Source organism: Gallus gallus, chromosome 1 (assembly GCF_016699485.2).
Source record: "Gallus gallus isolate bGalGal1 chromosome 1, bGalGal1.mat.broiler.GRCg7b, whole genome shotgun sequence".
Classification (NCBI taxonomy): domain Eukaryota; kingdom Metazoa; phylum Chordata; class Aves; order Galliformes; family Phasianidae; genus Gallus; species Gallus gallus.
In genome coordinates this window covers 120,040,286-120,063,339 of record NC_052532.1, presented here as the reverse complement: position 1 = coordinate 120,063,339, position 23,054 = coordinate 120,040,286, and the positions used below count along the sequence as shown (strand labels likewise).

Sequence of the window (23,054 nt, the reverse complement as noted above, 5' to 3'; positions counted from 1 at the left end):
ACAGGGGAAGCGCAGGTAACGCAGCTTTTAGAGCGCGGCCACCCTTTACTTTTCACCGCCGTTAAGCAAAAGGAGCCGCGCTAACCTGCGCTAAGTGGTTAGGCGGGGAGAGGATGCAAGCGATGGGGGAAGGCATACTGCCTCTGGGGAGACGGGAGAGGTTATTTTGAGGAAGGCTTCTTGGGTACGGAAATCTACTCTCGTTTGATTCGTGACAGTGGTGAACATCGGACCTTTCGATTTCTTTATCTGAAAGCATGACAGTCTTGACTCTACAAAGCCGACTAAAGGGAAAGTGGCAGCTTTTACTCGACGTTTTCAGCTGGCTTGGCATAGTCGAGTTTATCAGAACCAAATAACACATCCCATTAAGTAGAATTAACAGAACCAGGTTAGAAAGGACCTCAAGATCATCTGGTCCAACCATCCTCCTATCACCATTACTACCACAAGCCACTAAACCATACCTCATAGCTCCTCATCCGGACCGCTCTTGAACACTGCCAGGGATGGCGACTCCACCACCTCCCTGGGCAGCCATTCCAGTGCCTGACCACACCCTGAGAGAAAAAGTTTGTCCTTATGTCTAATCTAAATCTACTGTTAGCACACCAAACCTGTATGAAGTTTGGCTTTGCAGCCCTCCAGCTATGGTTTGAGGCGGTTGAATAAGTGTAACTGAAATAGGTGGTACATTTGGTAGCTCTATGTCTACAGGCACTCTTCGGGGCTGCTGGTAAAATTGGTAAGTTACAAAAAGTAGTGAAATCTTCAACTCCAGGTTACAGTGCATACAATGAAGCAGTCTTCATGGATAATCATCTCAACCAGACACCCAAATCCAACTCAGCTTTGAGGAAGCTAACATTGAAAAATAAAGTGTAGGATTTTGATAGCTTTCCTATCAAGTCAAGCAGTAAGACAGTGAAGCATCCTGTTCTGGAAAGTGGAAAAAAAATTGTAAGCCATCATAGTACTTTCAAGCCCTAGTTTCCCACTATTCCCAAGCCAAGTAACATTGCAACATACGTGGATTCTTTCAGTACCTTATCTCAGTGAGACATCACAGCATTTAGAAAAGAGCTGCTAGAGAATTACTCAGGGAAGACTGGTATTTCAGAAGTGGTATTGATGAAAAGGTGCAACACGTAAACTGACATGCACTCCAGAACATGATCAGACACACGCACTGTTGAAGGCCATCGACTAAAAGCTGAGCAGCATTGCTATTGCAGCCCCTACAAATTACTGAAACATTTTTCCCCAAGAGAAAAGAGGAACAGTACCTACCCCAACTTCTCTACGCCGCTGTATGGTTACCACACGTGAAGAAATAGTAAAGCAAAAATCCTTTAAGGCTAGTAACCAGATCAGGAGTTAAATAAATCTACATATAGATTGGATCATGGCAAGTTTATGCGAACAACAGGAGGTAAAGTTGTTTTATTCTGGACAAAAACACCTAGTTTCTGTTCCTATTTGCTAGGGAATCCTAGTATTAAGACAGAATGTGGTTCTTCTCATCCAACACTGAGGTTGTATTACATTAGTTCTTAAAAATGCACGCTAGTTTACTGAACTTGTAATCTTTGGTGAAGTCTTTGGTGAAGTCAGCCAAGCAAGTGCTTGCCTCCACCCCCTCCCCAAACTTCTGTTTTGCGTTACTGCTGAAGGGAGATTCACATTCTATGTCTGCAGGCAGAGAGCTTCTTTCAGCCAAAGCTCTGTACCTAGAAAGTAGATCAAAGCTTCAAACTTTTGAAGTAATAACGGATGAAACTACAGAAGCAAGTTATTTATATAACATTCCAATGGCTACCCAGATCATGTAAAACACAGTGAAAATGACACTAAACATTAATGAACTACTGAATCAAATCACTGCATGTTTTTATAAGTAGAAATTTTGTTACAACATTTATTGTCTGTAGAAACAATTTACATTGATTTTATAGAAACTATATTAAACATACATATAAACATACCTACATCTTAATATATACTTATCGACATGAGACTTAGGTATGGGATAACATCATCAGAAGCACCATTGTGGACTCCAGAGACCACACACAAAATGCTTTTGCATTTAATTCCATCTTCAGTAGTTTAGTTTAGTAGTTTAAAAAGGTTACTTTTTTTTTTTTTAATCCACGCTTAGGAATAATTCCATTAAAGGTTTCTGATCATATTATTTGTGCATATGTATACACACACGCACATACACCCATTACAAGGTCCTCGTGGAGCACGAAACTACAGTATAAATAAGGTGAAGTTTAATATATTCCTTAGAAATGGGCATTAGTCCACATTCTCATTCAGTTGTTAAAAAAGGAAAAAAACCTAGCCCTGCTATTCTTAAAACAATGAGGTGGGGTTTTTTTCTTCCATGAAAAGTGAACTAAAATCGACTGCTTCCTTTCTGCCTCTTCCTTCAACAATAAAGACACGAGGAGCCAGTCACAAAATAAAAGCCATCTACTGCATTATTTACAGAAAATGAAATATTGAAAAGACGTGAGACTTTGACAAAATTCAGAGCAGCAAACAGAAGAAAACCATATTCAAGTGGCAGGCAGCATCAAACTATTAAACCACGGGGCTAAATAACTACTCAGAAAACCCTCCACCAAAAAAACATCAAGGCAAGGAAAGGGCAAGAAGGGGGCAGGTATCGCAACAGTAGTTGTCTCAGATGTTAACACTGAAAAGGTACGTTCACCAGACTTAAAACAGAACACGTTTAAACGTCCATTGCCATCCTCCGTATCTACACAAAGGAGTTAAGCGTTACAAGTAGGCTTTCAACAATCTCAAAATGGCTTTTATTTCCTTCCCCTCCCTCCTGTAAGACGAACCCCTGATCCTCAAACCCTGCAGCAGTGGAATGAAGTCTGTCAAGGGCCAGATATGTGCAGAAACATCCAGTTCTTGCAGATTCATTCGGATGCAAGTCTGAAGCCTTTCTTTTAGAGAACTCTCCTGTAGAGAATCTTGCAGGTGGCTGTTGAGATGCTTGATTAAAAAAAAAAAAAAAGCAAGAGGCATGTTTCTGAAGGGAAAAGAGTTCTTCAGTAAAGAAGGAAGTTGGAGAATGTCCCTCTGCTTACAAGTCTTCTAAAAGTGAGAAGGCTGAGAAACCACATCTCCATAGCTTAATCTTTGCTAAAATCTTTAATCATCTTCTCCAACCAACTCTCACTATCAATTTCCTAGACATGGCAAAGACCTTTTAAAGCACAACAATCATCTTTTGAAAATCCAGAGTTTCATAATGTCCCAAAGTGTGATTTTTAAGATTTATTTTTCTTTTAAAGCAAGCAAGTTCACACAGAGAAAAATCAGCATTTCGCCCCAAAGCCCTGTAAGAAAAGGCAGCAGGTAAGCTATTATCACAACTGGCTATCAGCTGAATTTGCTCCCACCCCCTGCTATTGGGTACTTGAGCTGAGACAGTCACGTTGAGGTCTCAAGACCATCTAAATACATCAGGTAAGGTGATCTGAAACATTTAAGTCACTATTAGAGTTAAGGCAGACTTCATATATATACACCTTATGACGTGTTGCTTACTAGCCCCAGAATTTTCTTAACTTGATCATCACATATGAGCTTAGAATCGTAAAATGAGGATTTAACCCAATCAATCAATATAGAGATTAAACTGATCAGCAGCATAAACACTAAATTCACAACTTACAACACTTACGAGGAAGACTAATCATGTCCAATGACTGTATTTTGGATAGCCACGGAAAGAAAAAAACATTTCACACGAACAACTGAGGACGTGAGAAGCATTCAGCGGTCATTTCAAGTCAACTAACAGAAAGGCAATTCACATTTATAAAACAAAGCTAACTAGCTCTTAGACAATCACATTCTTGACTTGCCCTTCCATTGCAAATGCAGTGAGCGGCTTTACTAATAAAAGGAACAGTTTTCCTTTGGAGCATAGGTTACCCACATAGTTAAAAGTAAGCAGTTATATTAACAATTTTACTCAGTCCACGCTCCTATTAAAAATAATGCAATAATCAGAACATCATTTAAGTCTTTGTACAGAGGGTGTTTTCTACAATGTAGTCACAATATAGAAAGGCACCAAATTATTCAAGTAAACCGACCTTCTACTTAACACTCATTTTCTTAATTTGAGCCCTCTCACAAACCAATCAGTAACTTCAATATATTATTCTCAACCAACCATTCTGTGTCAGTACAACAGAGCTTTCCTGTGCTGAATGAAAAAATGAGCCAATTACTTGCATATGAGTATACAGATGCAAGTCCCTAGCTAAAGATTCAAAGCACAGCGAGTTGCAGAGCAGACAGTTAGGTTCCCTCTTGCACCTAATTCAATCACTCAATTAAATTTCTGTACAAATCTCATTAGTAAAGCAAAGTTATTGGTAAAGAATGTGATTACGGCAGACGGAATCTCCTCACAAAAAAGCTAAAGCAACTGAAACAGGAACTACATTTCATCATATGACATCCATCTTGGGACCAAGGTGGGGGTGAGGTGAATAAAATAGATCAGGATCAGTAAACATGTTAAAAGATACCATATTGGTAATACATTGCTTACAGTTACAGAAACGATAATCAGATACCATATGGTAATACGTTGCTTACAGTTACAGAAATAATAACCTATATTAAAGAAACTAGACACAAAGTACTATAACTAGTTGTGCACAATAAAATAAAGCACAAAACTGGAGGCATTCACACTCTTAAACCTGGTTTTCATATAAAAAAAATGAAAGAGCAGCATTAACTGGCTGAAGTCTGACTACTTCAGCATTATTTCTAGACAACCTTAGCAAAACTGATGTGCCATAAGTTTCCTCACATATCCACTTCTCCCATTTGCTCAATAACAAATTCTCTTCCAGGCTTCAGTAAGAACAAAAAAGGAAGCTTACAGAAACGGCAGTATCCCGCAAAGTAAGACGAGACAGCTTCAGTAGTTTGTCCTGTATCACGTATGGTGTCACCCGTGTTTTACAATGCTCAGCACGTTCAGCAGCAGCATGAAGAGCTTGTCAGCTTCAGGGTGAACCTGCACCGATCTGCAGAGGTACACACAGCACTCCCCAACACTGGGCTGCTTAACAAACACGGTGACTCCTTATTTGCTTTGGGTTGGCTCAGTTTGTTGCTTCCATTCCTTATTTCCACTTGCTGGTAAATCCACACAGGATGAGTTAGTTGGGTTCATCAACGACAGCATCGCACGTATTTCCGATCTGCGGGAAGTGAGCTGCTTCTATTTGATCAGGAAATTCTTTTCCTTTAGCTTCCCATTTTGAGTATGTATGTCAGAAAGTTACTTAAATACTAGTTGAATCACTTAATAATTATTTAAACTGAAAACTTGAGTTTTAGAAACTTAAACCATCTGGTGTTATTGTTGAATCACCATAGCATCAATGAATCTGGCACACTTCCCGCCTACTTATTTTCTATGAACACTAAGCAGTACCTCCCATGAATTAAGATTAAGTGACACTATTTCAGCTGCTCTGAGCCATACCTACGCTTCCAATAAATAACCCTTTTACTGGAAGCACTGTGGCAAAAAAAAAAAACACGGCAAAGAAATCATGCAAAGAAAAAGTCACGTCCTGACTTTCCACCAAAAGACAAATATCCTTTTTCTCTGAACCTACCCCTACCCACTATCAGAATTCGGATCTGTTATCCATAATAGAGACTAGCCTGCATTTCCTACACCTAGCGCTGCCCCAGAAGGTATGAAAAATGTTTCCTTAAAACATTAAGGACGTTATCTGAAAACTACTCCTTACACATCTTTAATTTACCTGTAGTAAAAAAGTGAAGAAATCTGTAATACATATGCACAACCCTACCATATATATTATATTAAGGCAAAGCTATAAATAGGAAATAAGCACAATATTGTTTATAGCTGCTGAAAAACATGTCGAGCTATTTAAATTCTGCATACGGCATAACAATATGTTCTCCTCGGAAGCACTGTACGCTTTGGAGAATTACTGGGATTTTGAACAAAATTACAAGCTATCTGCATTTAAAGCAGTTTCAATTATGAACAGCTTTGTTAGAATACATGCTTATAAAAAACTTACTTTTTTTTTTTTTCCCCTTGGAACTAAACACTTCAGGCCCCAATTTCAGAATTCAAGAAGCCACCAAGTCATTTACGACATGATTAAAGAACATGTGGCTTGGTCAAGAATGTCATACATCAAAAAAAAAAACAAACCCACCTATGAGACAGAGTAACTTTGAATATAGACCAACTAACCCCCTAACAAAGTCAAGCATGCCTTCGGTGCAGTTACAGACTACCGCTACAGGACATCACATACCTGCCTGTACCACTCGTTTTAATCAAATACCAAAAACTGTCTCAACAGTCTTAGCACTTTACAAACGTATATACATCTCAGAAACCCAAGAATATTATTTAACTAAAATGAAGTAATACAAAATATTGTTTTATGGAAAGGGCTGAACAGAGGTGTAAGATCTATTGCGCAACCTAACAGGTCATTTCTTTCTTGGAAAATCCTGAGCTATGTGCTATTACCAAACAATTCAGGCACTTTTTTTTTGTTTTCCTTTTTTATTACATAAGCAATAAACTTTGAACATATAAACCTCTGGGTATAACAACTCAAGTTCCATCTGTAACATCATGCTTAGAGAAAAAGTGATCAATAAATAAGACTCCCTCTTCAGTGACTCCTTTACTCGAGACTGGTATGCAAAAGGAACTAAAGGTACATACTACAACATTTCAATTGAATACTGTAGTTTAAAAGCAATTATGAAAACCGTAAAAAAGTTCTGCAGCATTCTCCTACCGAAAAATAAAGTTATTTTTTAATCAAGGAAGTTACAGGGTTAGTTCCTTTATCCCAACTTAGGTCTGGACAAAGTTGTCAAAAAGCGAACAGATGTTCCCTTTGCTGTGTTTCACGTTTCAACTTCAGGATCAGAGCTCAGTTCAGGTTTCTGTCCCAATATTTAAATTTCCCTACAAAGAGAAAGAAAGCAATTGTGACTGTCAGGTTTCTAACAGCAAAAAAAAAAAAACCCAAGCCCCCGAATTTCTTATAAATACCGTATTATTACGGTAACACACAAATTCTCTTAGTTAAGGGTTGAAACAGCACAACTGTAAAGACTGCGCCTTAAAGGACGCATATGCATAACTATTGCAAAAGAGTGAAGTAAATCAAAGGTGTTCTCACCAGTGTAACAAATCTTAAGGACAAGTGTAATTATTACACTGTGCAAAATAAGGGAAGTGCCACAATCTAAGGAAGAGTTGTTTTTAAAGAACTACCCAACCAGCAATCAGCATGATAAAAAAAAATGGCTGTCATTCTTAAAGGTTTATTTGACCTCAGTGATACTCAATTTCCTCATCAGCCAAAAATTAATATTCAGATCTTACTACAATTCTCTATTGGAAATCATAATCACCGAGAGCCGGATTTTGTTAAGATTGTTCTAATACGTTCCAGACAAGAACCTTAATATCCAATTACAGAACAGCACTGGAAATTAATGGGGGGAAGCTCACTACAACAAAATTAGGTTATGGCACTTTATGCCCATTTTCCAGATCTATAATTTTTGGAAAAAAGCTTTCCACGCTTGTTTTCCATTCATTCCAATTCCATTTGCCCTTCAGATATATTTACTTGAGTCCATACCAATGTAAAAACAATTCACCAGTATATTTTAGCAAGAAGCAACCTGCTTAACATGTTTAGTTTTCTCTGAGTCTTTATTTGTTGGTTTTGTTGTTTATTTTTCCACTCTTTCCTCATTCTTCTACCACACTGCAAAACTTTGCTGTTTTTAAAACAGCTCTAAGAACCTATTAATGTTTCTGCGTTCTAAGAACTCAACTCTAATCCAACTACTAATGCTTATTATGCAAGTGTATTTACTTGTACATAGATAGACACAGAATTACAAAACTAAGATTCTCAAAGGAACACATAACTGGAAAGGGCTGTGCAGGTCATCTAATTCAATTCTGCTGCCACGAGTAACCCTACACAACTCCAATCATACTTGACCAATTCTAATAAAGGATTTAGAACGTTTTAACCACTTGCCCTCCCAAAAGCTGTAACCTTTTATACAGTTCAGAAGTTCTTCTGCACTTCTACATTATCACTGTCTCACACGTACTGCAAATGAAAAGGTGTAAGACAGATGTGCCCAACTTTATCAGCCTGAGTTTGTCAAAGCATCTTACTCAGACACCACATATTGCAGGATGCTTTGTTCAGAACAGCACTTTAAGGCACACGACAAATATAAGATAACATAAGAAAGAACAGAAACATAGACTTATTCGAAAACTGTATTAACACTCTTCGGGATAATTTAGAACTGTAGACTTAGACAATCTAACATTTTTACAGAGGTCCTCTTTCTCTTACCAATAAGAAAGCGGACCAAGATGAGAACAATAGAAGAGAAATAATCACAGAACCTCACAGCACACCTCAAACAAGTACCCATGAAGGAAATCAGTGTGAAATCAAGCGTGTCTCCTTGTGCTTTTACAGGCAACGTTCCAAAGTATCCCATCTGAGCTATTCCACAAGGATACAAAAACTGGGGTGGACCATTTGAATATTCCCATTTTTAGAAAAGGGCTTAGTGAAGAAGAAATGAAACCAACTCACCTTTTCTTTCCTCAGAAATCCATCTCTGTATTTATTAGTGGTAAATCCCCTTACACCAACGGAACGTAACCGTTGGTACTTAGCTTGAATATATAAACCCTTCTGTACTAAGCCTGATTTATAATGGGATTGCAAACGGCCATCTGCAAAGTTGCTCTGTAACGGTAGAGAAAGGGAGGGAAAAAAAGGGCAGAATGAGGCCACCAAAACTCAATAGCTGGTATTTACAGTTATATATACATGCAAAACCTACAGTATTGAACAAGAGTATGCGTTAGCAAGTACTGAGCCTCTTCCTTATTTACAGCTTGCAGTTCCTTAGAACACCAGCCGCCACGTGGATCCAGTAACTGCTATATTACATTCACTGTTTAAAACATCTGAAATTATCATCATTACAGAAAAACAAAATGCTAAAAGGAAAACAACATCAACAACAAAAACAAAAGCACCTTCCTCACTACCAAATTCACTGATATTAGGCCTGCAGCAGGCAGATGTGTTGAACCTAAAAAAGTTATGCTAAGTACAAGTTAGCATGACTATTCATCATATACCTTCAGACCATAAGACCATAGAATTACTTTCCTTACTCTTTTATCACCCTCAGACTGAAATACTGTATGCTCCCCTAGCATGGGAACAGATGTAACAGAGCTTATCAGTGAGGGAATTATAAATTCCCAGAAATACCAATATAGGAAGACCAACACTGACAGCAGCAGTTAAAAGGATAAAAAATCTGTTCATAATTAAGCAGTCCAATCTCCAACAGAACAAGCTACGAAGTCTCAGAAAAGCCTTGGTTATTGTAATTTTGCCTAATTTTCCAATAATGCTGTTTAAAGTTTTCAGATGTGATAGTAACAGAAAACATTCCCATAGGTGTTTACCCTCTAAAGCTTTTTCACCCCATCCGGAGTTTAAAAAAAAGAGTTCTTACAAAAAGAAGAAACATTGTGTTGATGTAAAATACCTGTCATGCTTTACAGACAGCTTTAAAGAGAGAATTAAACAACAAAAAAGAGCCCTTCTTGAGCATGACCTAATTGCTCTGGTGAAATCAGTCTCCTTTTGACACAGTAAGGATCACTTCAAGAAAAATCACATGCTCTAAGGTTGGGCTAAGTTCGGTACCGGTTTTTCCACTGTGTGGCTGGGGAACAGCTGAGGACTGTACAGAACAGAGGTTCCTTGGTGCAAATGCAGTTTCTGCTATTTGCAAAAAAATCACTTCAGCCACCTACTATGTAGAGATAACCATTAAGCTGGCCCCATCAGTCCCCTAGCGTCACTCTCGTGGTGCTTGTAGGCAGAGGACATACTCAGAGAAGGCTACTAAATGCTATTTAACCCCTTTACTGAAAAAGGGGTCAGAGTCCAATCACAATACAATTAGGTGCAAGTAAATTCCTTAAGTAGATACACGCCTACCATAGGGGAAGCTGTCTGTAATGCTATATTAAGCCACTGAGCACAGTTAACAGCAGAGGTCCTCATTTCTCCCACAGCTGCTGTGGTTCTTTGCTCTCACATAGGTGGCTACTAAGGGAGCCTCAGAGGTCTGCTGCTGCATTTGCACAGTGAGCAGCAAAGGATCAGAACAAATAAGGAAGGAAGAAAAGGTGCAAGATATTGAAAGTGAGATTATACATACACTTCAGTTTCAACTCAAGCATCTACACAAGCAGGGAGGAAGAGGAGCAGAGGTACTATTAAGAGGGCAGAATGAGCTGCAGATACAGTTAACAGACCACATACTTGGTGCTGCAGTCATACATTTGTGAGTAAAATGAGGTAATCTAAGGTGCATGAAAAACAACTACATTACAGTCTAAGGAAAAAAAACTGAAGTGACATCTAATTTTACATCAAGACTATTTTATAATCGATGCTAATCACACTGCCTATGAACCAATGGCTTTCAAGCTCTGAGAAGTCCATAAGAGCTAATATATTATCACTGTACTGTGCCTGGCTAGGACAGAGTCAATTTTCTTCACAGCAGTCCACACAGGGCCATGGTTTCAGTTGGTGACTGACACAGTACAGACAACACAGCAGTGTTCTGGCTGTGGCTGAACAGTATCCACACAGCATTACTACTCTCTCTTCCTTCAGTCTGCCCCCCAAGAAGCTGGCCAGGCAAAATGCTGGGAGAGGACACAGTCAGGACAATTTACCCAAACTGACCAAAGGATTTCCACACTCATGTTCATGCTTAGTAGCAATACGGAGGAGAGGGAGCTTCAGGGTAGGTAGCCATTGCCTGGAGGCTAGCTGAGCATCAGTCTCCCTGTGGGATGTGGTGAGCAATTGCTGCCTTTGCATCATTTCTTTTTCCTTCATCTTTCCTTTACTTAACTGGTGATGCACTGGAACAGGTTGCCCAGAGAGGCTGTGGATGCCCCATCCCTGGAGGCATACAAGGCAAGGCTGGATGTGGCAATAACCCCATGCAGCGCTATAAGCTTGGGGCTGAGTGGCTGGATGACTGTGAAGAGGAAAGGGACCCAGGGGTGTTGGCTGATGCTCAGCTGAACGTGAGCCATCAGTGTGCCCAGGCGGCCAAGAGGGTCAATGCCATCCTGGCCTGCATTAGAAATAGTGTGGCCAGCACGAGCAGGGAGGTAATCGCCCCCTTGTACTCAGCACTGGTAAGGCTGCACCTCGAGTACTATGTCCAGTTTTGGGCCCCTCACTACAAGACAGACACTGAGGCCTTGGAATGTGTCCAGAGAAGGGCAATGAAGCTGGTGAGGGGTCTGGAGCACAAGTCTTATGAGGAGCGGCTAGGGAGCTGGGATTGTTGAGTTTGGAGAAGAGGAGGCTCAGGGGAGACCTCATTGCTCTCTACAACTTCCTGAAGGGAGGCTGTGATGAGGAGGGGTTTGGCCTCTTCTCCCAGGCAACAAAAAGCACCCAAGGAAATGGCCAGAAGTTGTGCCAAAGGAGGTTTAGATTAGACATAAGGAAAAACTTTTTCTCTCAGGGTGTGGTCAGGCGCTGCAATGGCTGCCCAGGGAGGTGGTGGAGTCGCCGTCCCTAGCAGTGTTCAAGAGGCATCTCGATGAGGAGCTATGAGATATGGTTTAGTGGCTTGTGGTAGCAATGGTAATGGGAGGATGGTTGGACTAGATGATCCTGTAGGTCCTTTCCAACCTTGTGATTCTATGATTCTGGGCAGCCTGGTCTAGTGGTTGGCAGCCCTGCACATAGCAGGGGGGTTAAAACTAGACGATTTTCACAGAATGTCCCAGGTTGGAAGGGACCTCAAGAATCACGAATCTCCAACCCCCCCTCCACAGGCAGGGCCACCAACCTCCACATTCAACCCAGGCTATTCTATGATCTCCATTTCATCCCATGAGTTCTCATGTTTTTGCTCTCACTGTTCTCTTCCCTAGTGCTGCTGGAGGTGGGATAGGAGAGCGAGCAAGACATTAATACAGAGGAGTGTGTAAATTATAGAATTAAGTTTAGTTCAGGAAGTTACCATACATGTACCCACTGAAATGATAATCACAGTCAACACTGTAAAGTCCTTTTACAAAAGCGATCTTTTAATCTTTGTAAGATTTCTTCGGATCTTTTATGAAACTGCTGCTCTAATGTATTTTTTTCTGTAGAACGTTAAACTTTTTGCAAGACCATGACGTGCTTTTTAAAATCGTCTGAATAACCCCCCCCTCCTCTTTTTTCTTGTGCTTATTAGGTCAGAACTCTCCAATTTTATGTATCAGAAAGAAGAATTTAGTGTATTTTTAATATTCAGCCAAGGAAGGCTCTTGAGTGTCACATCACCTTCCTTAAGCAGGTTTCAGCAACAGCATGAGCAGGAAAAATCCTTCAAGTTATGCAAGAGGAAATGAAATGTAAGGAAATTGATGAAATCAAATCAGCAGTGCTGTTTCCATGGCAGTAATAATGTGCTATACACATATAGAAACCACAATACCAGTGAAAATGCTATTTTCTCAACAGATATTAAAGCACTGTGGAACCAATCACTGGATATAGCAATGTTCAGTATCATATATAAAGGTAATGGCAGTTCAAGTAGACTTATGTTTGCATAGTCCTCAGCAGAATTCTGTGCTGATGTAAAAGAAAGGAAATTGAAGGCTGCTTTGAATAATCTACCAACATAATGTCAAAGAGACAGTGCTGAGTAACTATTCATCTCTAATAAGCAGACAGTATGGAGGGGATAGGAAAGAATACTGATTAAGAGACTAGGACACCTTTGTATGTTAAGATGGAGTTACGACAGGCTGACGTTTTTAACTTGTTAAGCTTCAGCTTGAACATTTTTTTTTCCTGTTTGGTTGGTTTTTTAAACAGCAGAATAGTGAGCCCTTTCTGACTGTTAGCTTTCTGGCAGATTGGCTGCCTTTTTTTCTAACAGTTCTCTTATATTCAGTCTGAGGGAGCAGAGGAGCCCTTCTACCCTTCGAATTGCTATCCAAAGTGCTAGCTGCTGAGCTAAGTCAACAAAGCCTTACTTCAACTTCACTATCTTTAGAACAAGAAGGATCAATACCTACTCCATGTACTATTTTACTCCTGAGAACACACTTGTTACATAGTAAGTAGAGGGTAATTTTAAAGGAGAAAATGAGAAAGTTTTCTTTTCCTGACATAAATAAATCTAGCTGGATGCTTATTTTTCTTTCAGCTGTATGGATACAATACTGAATAACTCGGCAAAATCCACTGCCAACCCTCTTTCCTCCCATTATGTAAGCTGAAACATTTAGGCTACATTTCCACTATTTTTCACACCTTCAAATCTGCATCTCTTTACCAAGCTCAATAGGATCAAAATCATAATTATACAACACACTTCTGATAAAAGCTGATCTGTACCTTGAAGTGTCTCCTGATGGGACCTGTATTTTCAAGGCGTCCTCTAATATGTCTATGTGGGAAAGCATCATTTGTTCTTGAAGAATAGTAAGAATTCTAGTATGAAAACAAATAGGAAAGTTATTAGCATAACATTATTAAATAACAAAGGAAAACAGTTTCCAGTAGCATATATTGTAGGCCTTTCAGCCTTGTGATATTTGACACAAACACTGTCTGAAAGCACCAAAAGAGAAGCAAAGGGCCTGGAGTACAGGTTGGCTGTAGCGATAGCAGAGCCCACCAAACCCAAAGATGATGTAAACCATCATGTTGGAATATCATCCTCTTGGGTTGTTACCTGCTTGGATTTCTTCAATTAAGGCTCTCCAACCCTGCCCCTTCAGAACAGATGCCTCAATTAGCACACAGCATGTGTAATAGACTGCTATCGCAGTCATCCCTTGAGTCAGGAATAAGAGCAAGATTAGTACTCTGGACACTCCTGGTTAGCATATGGTCACTATTAGAGCATTTACAGCAAACACAAGCACCACTACTCTACATACCACCACAGCAACCAGACAAATGCATCGGCCCTCCAAATATTCTGCTTTCAACTTTGTATTATAGAATAGCATTTTGGAGAAGAAATGCCAGCCACAGAAACATATCTGATCTCAAGGACAAGAGGTATCAAAATTGTTGTGTTAGCATGCTGAAAGCAAACAGCCATGGTTGCATAAAACAGAGCACTCCCTCCAGACACTGTGTTCTTTCACCTTTTCCAGCTTTTCCCATGACAGTTACCTTGAGAGGATCCATACAGCTAAAGTATCATTATCCCCCATTACTGCATACAAGTATTGACAAGTATAACACACTGGTATATACTACACTAAATTCATCTATTGAAGACAGAACTGAACTGTCAATGAACTCTTGGCCAAATTCACTTTTCCCCTCTTCCTTTTAAAAGTAGTCTTGAAGAACCACAGAAGTGCCCCAGCATTACTGAGTTCCTTTTATTCTTTCCCCAGTGTAACTAAAACAGCTTCAAATACATTTTAAGAAAAGCTTAAGGACTCTTTTTTCCTCAAATAAGTTAACATTGTATAATAAAATGCAAATTAATTTTTATGCTTTGCTGCTTAAGCAATTTCTGCTCTCTAACAAAATATCAAACCTTTCCAGTGGCAGAAACATTTTTGCACGCTTTCTCATGTTGGTAGGCTAATAAATGCAACAAAGCACCGCTGGAATCCAATTTAACTCTAACTGGGATTTAAAATAGTATTTTTTAGAAGAATATGTTATTGCCTAGAAGTCAACTACTTAGCTTCTGAAGATGCCTTGCCAGGAGTTGACTTCAAATATGAAGATAGTCCATGAAATCAAATACTTATGAGGGAGCTGGGAAGTTTGACATGCTTTTCCCTCTGGGTATTTCATTTTGTTTTTCTTGGAAAAAGCCACTTGATTACCTTCATAAACTTTCTTCTTCCTCTTTGTTCTCTTCCTCCCTACATTACATAACCAAACGAGGAAGCTTACTGTTGTAGTACACTCTTCTTTAAGAAGAATATTCAGCAAGATTCAAAAGGAAGCTATTCAAAAAGACTTCTTGCTGTAGTTAAAAACAGATCTTTGGGAATTAAGAAAAGCTTGTCTTAGCTAAGCATGGACCACCACCCCACTCCTCCCAGACTCAAGCATATCCGTGGGCCATTCATGCATTGTCTTAGTTTTGACACTGCTATGCTTGTCATTTGAAACCTGGCTCTCTGATGTACACTTTTTACTCTCTGTAAGCCAGAGTAAATAAACCTAAGAGGAGTTCTTCAGGATTTCCCAGGGTTTGATTTTTAAAATTATAGGTGGAACACTCTTAAATAGAGTGGTAAGAGACATCTACTGTATACTTTTTCCACACCTTTACGATTTTTGCTGACACAGCATGCTATTGCTACCTCTCTCCTGCAGTATAAAACAGCTTCCCACAAAAACTGGAGAGCTCTGCCTGGAATTAACTGAAACAATTTCTACTCAAGTATCTGTAAGAATGAGCTAAACCACTAAGTACTTTCATACCCAACAACTCTTATCTTAGCTCTTCAGTTTCAACCCCTTCCTCAGTATTTTCATGCATTTTTGGGTCCCATTAATATATGCTTATTTTAGCATGCTTCCTATTTGTTTCCTATTTAATAAATGTGGCTGGCCCAAAACCAACGTTCTGGTGCCACAACAAACTGTTTCTTAAATCCAATGCACTCCTCTCTGTACACTGCCTTTTAATCATGATTCTTACGCTTTCCAACACGTACATTAGAACAGATTCCAACAGCGTTCACATCTAAACTTCTATTCCAAAACAAAACCGACTTGCAAATTCCAAATATTTGCCTTCTTGGAGAAAACAACTATGAGTGGCCTTTGCTCCCATTCATTTGTTGTTTTAAAGCTGTTCTCAATTCCATTAATATCACATTTCCAAAAAAAAGCAGTTGTGGATACAGTCACGCAGCTCTGAATTTGTTACAAAAACATCACTCACCTCACAAGTTAAATGTATGGCTGAAATTACAGTTGGCTACTTGGAAACTGCTCCAGTTCTCAGCTCCCTCAATAAATAGCAGAGCAGTGCTAGTACCTCACACATATGGTGATCAAGCTTGACCTATGGCCTGCCAATATCTTCTCCCATAGCGCCCAATCCTCAAGAACTACTTCAAGAAAGGCCATCTATAAGCACCAATCTCACATAGCTTGTTTGCACACCACAGGGAACGCCATACTATTGGAGCCAGGTTGGTTAGCTGAACTATTTAGATCTCAGGTATGAGACTGAGCTGTATTATCTTTTCTGCCCAGGACAAGATTGTGTTCTTTCGGCATTACTTCACATATTCAGCATTTAAGAGAGTAGAAAAAAGGAAAACAAAAGGAGCAGAATAAGAACAGAGCAAAAACAAAGAACAAAAACAGACAAGAAGGTGCAATTAGAAAGCACTGATTAGTATACTCCAGACATATATGCAAAATGTCCATAAAGCCTCTATGCCAGGTGGTGAGCACTGGGTCATTCTACTTCTACTGATGCATGCGGACAGCAAAGCAAGGTGTTCTACGTTCCCACTTTGCCTGCAAATTAACATGTGTATGGCTGACTTCATGAAGAGGCATCTCTTGCATTTTTAATACCTATGCTTTCTTAGCCACTGCTGTTCTGAATTGTTCCTCAATGCAATGTACTGCTTCTCAGGAACATTAGAACTACCTAAAAATTGCATGTTTTAAGTCTGCTACTAGATATCAAAGTGAAGTCTTCCTGAACATTCAACAGTACAAACAATAACTCAGACTCTATTCCAAATTAACATCTAACATCATTTTGCAATTACTGTATTAGTTAAGGAGGTATTACTACATGCTTACAGGGTTTCAAATCTTTGGTTTTTGTTTTTACTTTTAAAATTGGTGTATCATTTTGCACTTACACCTGCCAGGCAGCTACCCTTCAATGACAATCACAACTTTAACTACACAAAAACTGTTTTTGACAGGCCTTAAAGGTTTCATGATCTTCTAGATGCCAGTTCCTAGGCTATTAATTACAACATATAAAAAATGACAGTTTCCCTTGGTCTCCCCTTTCTTAGCACCAGCCACAAAACAGGTTTTAGAATTATACGGTACAAATCAACATGGGCAGCTGCACAAGCTTTATTAAACAAGCACAAGCACTTTGAAATAAGACTGCACTCTTAAAAAGAGTTTTCCAAAAGGAGTAAGCATTTATTTCTACTGAACACTAACTGCCTTCTCAATTTCAGTATTAAGTGCATTACAAAAGAAGAGCCTAAGACAGAGCAAGTGCTCAGGTTAGCCCTGATAAACTCTGTATCAACACAGACAAGCTATTCCATCGTAAAATACTTCATCCTTAGGAATATAATTCCAGGCATTTCTGTAATCTCATCTACAGCACAAGATACTTCAAAACTTCTCTCCTGAGAAGAAACACTGTTACGGTAACAGTGCTGGACAGGGTCCCAGGCAACCTGCTTAAGGAAGAAGTTGGACCGGACGACCTTCAGAGACCTCTTCTGACTTGAACCATTCTGTGAATGCTACTGACACAAAATAAGATTCAGATCTTCCCTCTGGACTGACAACAACCAGTTCTCCTTCCCAAGATATGCCATATTACTTCAGGTTACTTGCTCAGTAAGAATGCCTTCTAATTTGTGGTTTAGATAACGTACGTATTATAAAGTGGGAGAAATGCAGCATTCAGGAACTTATACCGCATGTAGCTTTATAAAATAAGTTTGTACTATTTACCAGAACATCTTAAAATCAATTAACTCCAGTAAATCATTATGAACCCTAAGTTAGTTTGGCCTGATCATGCTGCTCAGTTAGAAGTCTGAAGTTGAGCACGTTATCTCCAGACTCCCTGAAAAAAAATACTGCTTCCATTGTAAAACACACCCAACCTAAAGTAGTTTTCTGAAAAGACAAATTCCTGGCAACTTCCCTGTGAGGTAAAAAAAAATACAATAGCAACGTTGTTTTTGAGTACTCCAGACGTGTTCAAAAGTAAAAGAAATATTTTTCCAGCATTTGGTCATAAAAGCCATTTTAGCTCTCTTGCACTATTCTACATTGCAAAAGATGACAGAGGAAGTACTGTTGCACTAGGACTGAACGAGAACCATTTTTATCACTGAGCAAGTCTGAAGATAAAGACTCACACGGAAATTAAAAGGCGAGAGTTCACAGATCATTAGTCATACCAGCCTAAAAAGTGCAGCAGAAAGTGAATTATGAAGGGGGAAAAAAAAAAAACAACCGTGCAGAAACAGCTACTTCTAGATGTAGGCTTACCAGGTGAGGTTTCCCAATAAATTTCCTGAAAGGCGGCTTAATGAACCTCATAGGCTTTTGGAAGCCATCAAGTTGAGAGTTTTGTAATCTTGAAAAACTGCAGCCTTGCTGATTCCTGAGAGAATAATTCCAGAGAGAACAATTAAAATCCAGAAGCATAATACAGCAACACCTGGAATTTTAAATGACCTTATTTTAACATTGGTAACACTTAGAAATAGTAAAGTGATGGCTTTCAAATAATCTTAATCTAACACATTTGATAAATGACTAGTCCTCTGGTTAAAGAGAACTCCAAGTTACACACAATTATACAGTAAACTTCATTTTCTCATGCAATGATAACAAACGGTGACTTCTGTCTTCTTCAAAGCCTCACTTCACAAAACAAGCCTCCCTGACTCCCACAGCTACACCTCCACGCCTGGCTACCGCTGCCCTCTGCTGGCCAACATGCTTTTTGCATTTCGGCAGTTCTAGGCTGTGCCGTCTTCAAAGTTGCACAGAACTTCTCATCTCACCAAATTCCAAATGAGATAGAAGCTCTGATAAATACCCAGATGCCAGCATATGCTTGTTACGTCCTCAGTTAGTACAGTACAGCTCTGACTTCGGGTTTTTTTTGGTTTTGTTACTGAGCACACTGCTAACTACAGATATATCCACAACCAATAACTAAAACCTACATATACCATGAAAAGTAATTACTAGAAGCCAAAATTTATAGTTCCCAGAACTACAACACGCATCATAAAAAAGGCCAAAAGAAGGCACAGTGGGCTAGCTCATTAAGAACTGTCAAGATCTCATATGTGAACTGTGGAAAAAAAAAAGCCTGCTTTTCATAGATGCTATCCATCATCCATTACTGCCCTCAGCCTGCAAATGCATTAGCCATCAGCACTGCAAATCTTAGTGTCCTCCAGCCCCCATCAAGCTCAAGGACAGCCACACTTCATAAAGAAACATAAGCTTCCCACGTTAAGTAGTATGTATAGAAGGTAAAGCAAGATCGTAACCGCAGAAGTAGCAGAAAAAGCCTTACCGGACAATTGGGCCAAACACAAACTGAAGATACAGCATGAAGCAAATACAAGGCTATAGGCAACAGCCCAGTAATTTGGTTTTATTTTTCCTTTGACAACTTTCATCTTTTTGTTTAAACAATCTCAAGCACCAGAATTTTTTTTCTACAGTTTTACAAGTCTAAGTATACACATATTGCCACGATTTGCCATTATAGACTATTTAAAATGAAAAAATAGCAATATATTTAAATATCTGCAAAACATGACTACAGCATAGATGCATTTCATTGCACTCTGGCAGCTCTTCAATCAACACCTCTCACGCAAATATTACACAGCTGACTATCTGTGTAATCCTAACATCAAAAACAAAAAAGGATGACTGAGGTTAGCAAACACCTCTGGGCCATACATCTTTAGCAGACCTGATGCAGGAATGCAGAGAAGTAAGCAGCAATTCCAAAATGTAATGTTAATTCCTAAAATTAAATATATATATATCTTATAAATATATATTTATCGTATATATATATCTCTCTCTCTCAGAAATCTCTTTGTTGACAGTCCATGATACCACAAACAGCCAGAGCAGCACAAGAATGCATTCATTCTAGATCATTATTATGAAACTACAAAATACTATGAAATAGCAGTAGAAAAATAACCTCTACCAACATAATACTCCATTACATAGGAAGTTTGAAATTTCATTGACATATGTCACAACTGAAGTCAAACTTCGAAAAAAATCACAACAGATTTGAATGCAACTGTGGAAGCATCAATAGTTAAAAGCGTAAGAGAAGAACAAACTTAGGCAAACATGATTATTAGCTAATTACCTTGGAGCTGTACCATCTGTATGAAATGCTCTCTCATCTTCATTCTTCAATCTCTCTTTTCTTCTCCTTTCTATATCATGGCGTAGATCATTTGGATCTTCTAAAACTCTTATGATGTTCTATTTAAGAGGAAGGGTTGACACCAAGTTAGCTAGTAATAAGGAAACACTGACTTGATTTGTCCTTCAGGGGTTTTATTCAGTATGTAATCTTGTTAACCAACCATACAGACATAGGACAGATGTGCATCATCCCAAGAATCCAAAGTCCAAAACAGTAACAGTAGCTACTCTCAAGCTATTACCTCCTCGCACCATCTGCCTCCTTACACATTTCTGAACAGCAGTGAACAGAACACTGGCATTTCAGCTAAATGAGTGCTCTACACAGAGCTGACAAGAAAAAAAACATTTGCAAGCTTCAGTAAATCTTAAGACAGCCTACTACTCTTAATTAAGTTGCACCTCCACATATTAACACTATAGAAAAAAATAGGAAACCAAATCACAGTAAATGTAGTTTAAAAGGGGGAAACAAAATCCCGTGCCCCTGAATAAAAGCAGGGATTAGGACTGCACTCAGTATAGAACCGCATTCTGTGTGTTGGGCCAATCTAACATCAGCACAGAAGAAATGTTGAGGGTTTTTCCAATCTCAGACAGAAATTGGAATCCGTGTCAGTTGCCCACTTAGTATTTACACTAAGTAAGTATAAATAGTTCAAGCAGCAGTAATAACCACGCTCCAGTTGTTCTAGAACACATTTGCACTCTAATTTCCATAGTGATGGAAGTATGTTTAATATCTGTAAATTCGGTCGCGTGCATTCCTTTCAAAACAGAATTGCTAGTGGTCTTCAAAGCATATAAGAGTAGCTTATCAATATGAAGGGGGAAAGTGTTGCTTACGCCTATATAATTTTCACTGAACTATTAAAAAAAATTAATACCTGAGGAGATTCGGATGGGACAGTTCGTTTGTTCTGAAGTTCTGCTAGAGACATGTCAATCCTCCTAGAACAGCACAATCACACAAGAACAAGCAACGTCAATATAAATCATTGATAACCAACTACAGAATTTTTACATATTATGTACAGATAGTTTAGAGTCAGGGAAAAAAAAAACCCATCTCCACCTATGTGATGTAAAGCCTACTGAAGATTAACTACCCTGATGCAAATAAATTAAGGCAGAAGCACACCAATTACCTGTGAATTTCTGGATCCAAACTTCTTTTAACTTCATTCATATTTGGAATTGGTTTATCCTGGATTTTCGAGAACCGTTCATGCAGAGTTATGTCGGAAGATGTAAAATAATTTGCTGTGAGAAGACATTAAATACGAGAATGCTTATGTGCACTATTCCAAGTGTTTTGTGGGAAATTTTATCTTTCAAAAGATTAACTGCTAAGGACACCACGACAACTTCTGAGATTAAATTCTAAACTATTTCCACTTGCAGCTTGGCATTCTCAAATGAGAGACTGGGCCAGCTCAACTCAGACAGCCCTCTTATTTAGTAAGATTAAGCTGAAGAAAGTAAACTATTTGTCAGTTCCATCGTGGCAACTACTAGAAGCTACATACAAATAAAGTTCCACGCTACATGTGATGCAACAGTCTAGAAACTCATCTGAAAAATTACAGGAACTATATGTAACTAGTAAGTTGTGACTATAACAAAGCTTTATTTTCCCCCCCTCCCCTTCTCTCACTTGTTAAAAAAGCAGTTTAATCTCAAGCGCTTCCATGTAATTGCTTCTACATTAACAGTCTAGAGTAATGCCTCTATTAAGGAGCAAGACCTTCTAACCAACGTGCCCCATCAAACTACTTTAAATCTTCAACCTACATTCCCCTTAAATGAATGACACAAAAACAAAGGAAACCTAACACTTGATATTTACAAGGGCAGCATGCCTAATTCATTATTTCTTTCTTAGTAACCGTAAATGCATAAATACATACATATACCCCAAATATTACAGCCACCTTTAATTTGATGGATAATTGTGATTATTTCCTGAGTAAATTCTCTCGATGGGTCGTTCTCAACACCTCGCGTTACAGATTCCATGTGCTTGAACACTGGATGAAAGTTTTCATTTTTCCTGCCAACAGCAACCAGATCATGTGACATCTGTCTGTCTGTAGTATGACTAGAAGCAGCCCTAAAATAAATATTTGGAGATACTCATTTTAAAAGAATACTTGAAAATTTCAAACAAAGAAGTAAAACAAAACAAATTAAGAAGTCTGTTTTAGGAATAAGAGCCATTAAACTGATTTTTTTTTTTTTAATTAAAAAAACCAACCAACCAAACTGTAAACTGCAAGATTAACAGCTCTAATCCTGGTTTCAGTGATGTCTGATACAAAAACTGTAAGTTTTAAACTTAATACATCTATCAAACAAGATAGATATATGAAGACTTGTATCCTTTTCAGTGTAGTTCTGGGAGGTAATTATGTATCTGCTATAAAAAACTATCAAAATTTTCAACAGTACACAAGTGCTAAAATCTCTGCATCTTTGATAACTGTATCGCTTGAGCTTAGTGAAACATCTTCTCAGTAAGGGCATGTGAGCTTAGGAAGGTGCGTAGCATCTTTTTGTCAGGTTTTACTTATTCTGAACAGATGCACAAATCAAATGGTCGCACTGCTTTGTGAGAACTATCTTCACAAGGAAGCTGGCACTAAAATTTCTCCTGTTCTTAGTGCAATG

The 23,054-nt window shown here is 38.8% G+C and overlaps 1 protein-coding gene across 3 annotated transcripts in view; it reads right to left on the bottom strand.

The window, feature by feature from the left end:
- Nucleotides 1–1,888: 1,888 nt before the first annotated feature.
- The window catches only part of CXorf23 (chromosome X open reading frame 23), a 35,767-nt gene continuing 14,601 nt past the window's right edge, over nucleotides 1,889–23,054 (bottom strand). For 2 of the 3 annotated variants that reach the window (XM_015272723.4, XM_003640516.6), the window contains exons 5-12: nucleotides 22,319–22,497; nucleotides 21,533–21,647; nucleotides 21,272–21,335; nucleotides 20,323–20,441; nucleotides 18,453–18,567; nucleotides 13,581–13,676; nucleotides 8,712–8,867; nucleotides 1,889–7,036 (exon numbers count right to left, since the gene is read on the bottom strand). In XM_015272723.4, coding sequence (XP_015128209.1) covers nucleotides 7,007–7,036; nucleotides 8,712–8,867; nucleotides 13,581–13,676; nucleotides 18,453–18,567; nucleotides 20,323–20,441; nucleotides 21,272–21,335; nucleotides 21,533–21,647; nucleotides 22,319–22,497 — 874 coding nt within the window. In that variant the 3' untranslated portion in view covers nucleotides 1,889–7,006. The remainder of the gene's footprint in view (nucleotides 7,037–8,711; nucleotides 8,868–13,580; nucleotides 13,677–18,452; nucleotides 18,568–20,322; nucleotides 20,442–21,271; nucleotides 21,336–21,532; nucleotides 21,648–22,318; nucleotides 22,498–23,054) is intronic. The other variant, XM_025146578.3, reaches the window with a different exon arrangement.